Source organism: Vulpes vulpes, chromosome 11 (assembly GCF_048418805.1).
Source record: "Vulpes vulpes isolate BD-2025 chromosome 11, VulVul3, whole genome shotgun sequence".
Classification (NCBI taxonomy): Eukaryota; Metazoa; Chordata; class Mammalia; order Carnivora; family Canidae; genus Vulpes; species Vulpes vulpes.
In genome coordinates this window covers 50,655,471-50,659,136 of record NC_132790.1, presented here as the reverse complement: position 1 = coordinate 50,659,136, position 3,666 = coordinate 50,655,471, and the positions used below count along the sequence as shown (strand labels likewise).

Below are 3,666 nucleotides of genomic sequence, written 5' to 3'. Positions count from 1 at the left end.
TCCAACCCACCATGCCTGGGTTTGTCCCTCTCTCTGGACACAAGACAATTTTGCAGCTTGGGATGGGGAAGGCAGGGTGAAATGTGGGAAGGGACAGAGTGTAATAGTAGATAGGAAATCCAGAGGGAGTTGTTATGAAGCCAATGTACTGGACCAATGCCTAGGGAGCCTCTGATTGGAACCTGAGCTGGGAAAGCAAAGGCCATGAGTGCCCAGATGCCTGTATCCATGCCACGCTGGCAGTGTAGGTGGGCTCTGTCTGCGACCTTGCTGCTGTTTCTCTTAGGTTCCCCATTCCTAGTGACTCATGGGTCAAGATCTGGAGAGGAAGTAGATAATAATGACCAGAAAACCATGGAGATCTTCCTCTCTGCTACCGTGGAGTATGCCTTACATGTATTCAACTTGCAGAGCAATGACACGAAGGCCTACAGGTTGGTGCGCATCCTGGATTCTAGGATAGAGCAGGTAGGTACCACACCCTGGTCTAATCTGCACTTGCTATAAAGTGAGATCAGGAGGGTCCTATCTAGAGATTTTGTTCGGAAGTCCATTAAATACAGCAAAAATACAAACTGTAAATTTCAGTTATATGAAAGAATTTGAAAATTTAATTACCCTGGTCAATGTCTACCACATGTAAGATGTTCCAATTTTTATCTTTATATGAAGTTACTTATTGATGATCAAAATACAGACTATGAGAAAATAAAGATACTGAATAGGGAAAAGAACAAGACAGAAAGGAGGAAGAGAAGATAGATTGAGAAAATATCAGAGATGGATTGAAGAAATATTCTAGGAAAACATATGCAGAAAGAAACAATAGACATGGAGAAAGGGAAGGAGAGGGCCTAAAGATCAGAGCAGCAAGGATTCTCCCCTTCCAGAGCAGCCTCCTCTCTGAGCTCCTCCTTATGGTCTCCACCTAAGGGGATGGATGCTACTTTACCCTCTTCCCATACCATGCTTCTCGATCCTAAAGCATTGTCCTTGTAATGCTGTGTCGACAGAATGCAGCCAGGAAGGTTGCTTCCACATGGGCTGTATCAGGAGCAGATCTGGCTGTAGGTTGGATGTGCGTGCTTTAGAAAACATGGAAGAGTGTGCATATGTGTAAGTATGAGTTTTTGAGTGACTGTATGTCCCTTTCTGGGTGTCTGCGAGTGCATGTAGTAGTTATGGGTGTGAGTAGCATGAATGCGTCACTGAGTGTGTGTAGTATGTGTGCACATGTTGGGGTATTCTCCAGAGGGAGAGGACTTCTGCCCCAAGATACAGAGGGAAGGGTAGTGCGAGTTACACCCTGCAAGGAGCTCCAACCTCTGTGAATATTGCTGAGCCAGGTCCCAGCTTGTCCTGCTGTCCCAGCTCTCTCAGGTTAGACCTCTGCTCTGGAGCCCCTAGATCTACACTCACACTGAGTTAGAGTGTGGGGAGTAATGGAGGGTGGAGTAGTGGGTATGGAATGGAATGAATTGAGCAGAGAAGAGTACAGAAAATTCCAGCTGCACTTTTTAATAGGACAAGAGGTATCCAGAAGCCATAGTTGAGGGGGTGGGGGTTGTGTACACCCCCAAGCACTCATGGGCTCATGTGAGTATTACAATAGCACTGAAGGCCAATTTCCTGTTGTCAGTCAGTTGAAAGGTGTGATGATGGAGTTGTAGATGAGACTGCTACTCTGCAGCCAAAATTATTCAGCAGAATCTTGAAGAGCCAACACCCTCCCAAGCATTCAGCACCTGTACCCTGGAAGTGCTGTTGTAGCTTCAGAAGCATGCTGGAAGTTGGGCTGAGTCTCCCTAGGGCATCTGGGGATGTGAGGCTATAGTGTGTGATGTATGAATGGTGTGTGACCAGGCCTGCCTCTACCGTGAGTCCGACAGCAAACACAGGCTTCTTTGATTGAACTCCCCAAGCTTGGCTTTATCCCCAGCAAGCTCAGCCAAGCCCAGAGGAAGCTCCCTATGTGGAGGAGTGTTTGAGGCTTTCCCCACAGTGCATGGGTCCACACTGGCAGTTGTTCAAGGGAAACAGGAGACAGATTATCACACTAATGTCAATGTCAATTACAATTCAAGGAGAAGAAGATGATGGCATTTTCCATGGAGCTGCAGCTTAAAAGAACAAGATGTGGGAAATTTGATGAAGACATTGACAACTGTCCCTTTCAATCAAGTTCAGGACAGAACAATGTAAGACATATAGTAAGTCTCTCAGGTCACACAACTGAGGATTCAGCTTGGGACAGAGGGGAAAGTGGGGTAGGTGACAGTGTCATTCCTAGGCACATAGAGAAGTGACAGAGCTGCAGGCACTGTTATGCCCACCACTGGTGCTACATAGGAGCCCAGCTGGGCAGGCCATCCTTCAGGTGCACTTGTAGCCCCTGGCCAGACTGGGAACTGACTCTGCCCACTCACCCCATTCCAGTTGCCAGCCACTCAGGCCACAGTGGTGACATTGCTCCTGGCCAAGGAGCATGTCCATGTCTCTTGGGAAAGCCATTGGATATTCCTCCTCTGGTCTTTATTGATGTGCCTTCCCTACAGAATTCAGGAGGAGAAAATTGAGATGGGCAACATGGCCTTTGCTAGACTGGCTTTCTCAGGTCCCCCTGAGAAAAAAGGCCAATGGGATGGAGATTGAAGAGGGGACCACAGCTCACCTCCCATGCCCTGACCAGATTCCATGGACTATCAGTTACTGCTTTGGGGAGAACGTCAAGGTGAACCCCCCCTAGGGTGAGGGGCTCCCCTGAGATAGAACCCCTAGGAAAGAGCACCGCAGGGATCCCTGGGTGGCGCAGCGGTTTGGCGCCTGCCTTTGGCCCGGGGCGCGATCCTGGAGACCCGGGATCGAATCCCACGTCGGGCTCCCGGTGCATGGAGCCTGCTTCTCCCTCTGCCTGTGTCTCTGCCTCTCTCTCTCTCTCTCTCTGTGACTATCATAAATAAATTTAAAAAAAATTAAAAAAAAAATTTAAAAAAAAAAAAAAAAAAAAAAAGAGCACCGCAATATTGTACTATGGGCATGGGTCACACTGGATCAGCCTGAGTGTTGCCCTGGAGACCACAGGCCTAAGGATGAGAAAATGGCACAGAAGCTCCTGAAGTCAGGACAAGGTCCTGCATTCAGAACAAGCAGTGCTCAGGTGGGGCTGCACCTGAGAATCACAGCCTGTATCCCCAGCTGCTAATGCCAGTATGGGTGGTTGGGATATGTGCGGTGTTTACAGCAGGAGCCACTGTTTTCAACCATTCTCACCCACTTTCCATCCCTGTGCTTGCCCTCAGATCATCACCTGCTTCTTCACCATCAGCACTGATCCCTGGAATACAATATTTGAACTCTGGAACAAGACCTACTTGGACGGTGGCTCACTCAGTTAAGTGTCTAACTTCAGCTGAGGTCACGATCCCAGGTCCTGGGATCAAGCTTTGCATCAGGCTCTCTGCTCATTGGAGTCTGCTTCTCCCTCTGCCTCTGCCTACCATGCTCCCTGCTTGTGTTATCTCTCTCTGTAAAAACAAACAAACAAAAAAAAAACGGCCTGCTTGAATGGCATCCACTAATGAGATCCCAGAACACGTGGCTCTGATTGTTCTCCTGAACACCAGTCATGTCCTGTTGGTCACCCTTCAGTGGCTGAGCAGCTTCAGG

General features: G+C 48.4%; 1 protein-coding gene across 1 annotated transcript; it reads left to right on the top strand.

Moving 5' to 3' along the window:
- The first annotated feature begins 354 nt into the window (after positions 1 to 354).
- Positions 355 to 3,395, top strand: LOC140594375 (cystatin-9-like). Its single transcript, XM_072725341.1, has 3 exons — positions 355 to 468; positions 2,085 to 2,198; positions 3,300 to 3,395. Exons 1-3 carry the CDS (start codon positions 355 to 357, stop codon positions 3,393 to 3,395), a joined length of 324 nt encoding a protein of 107 aa, XP_072581442.1.
- The last annotated feature ends 271 nt before the right edge of the window (positions 3,396 to 3,666 follow it).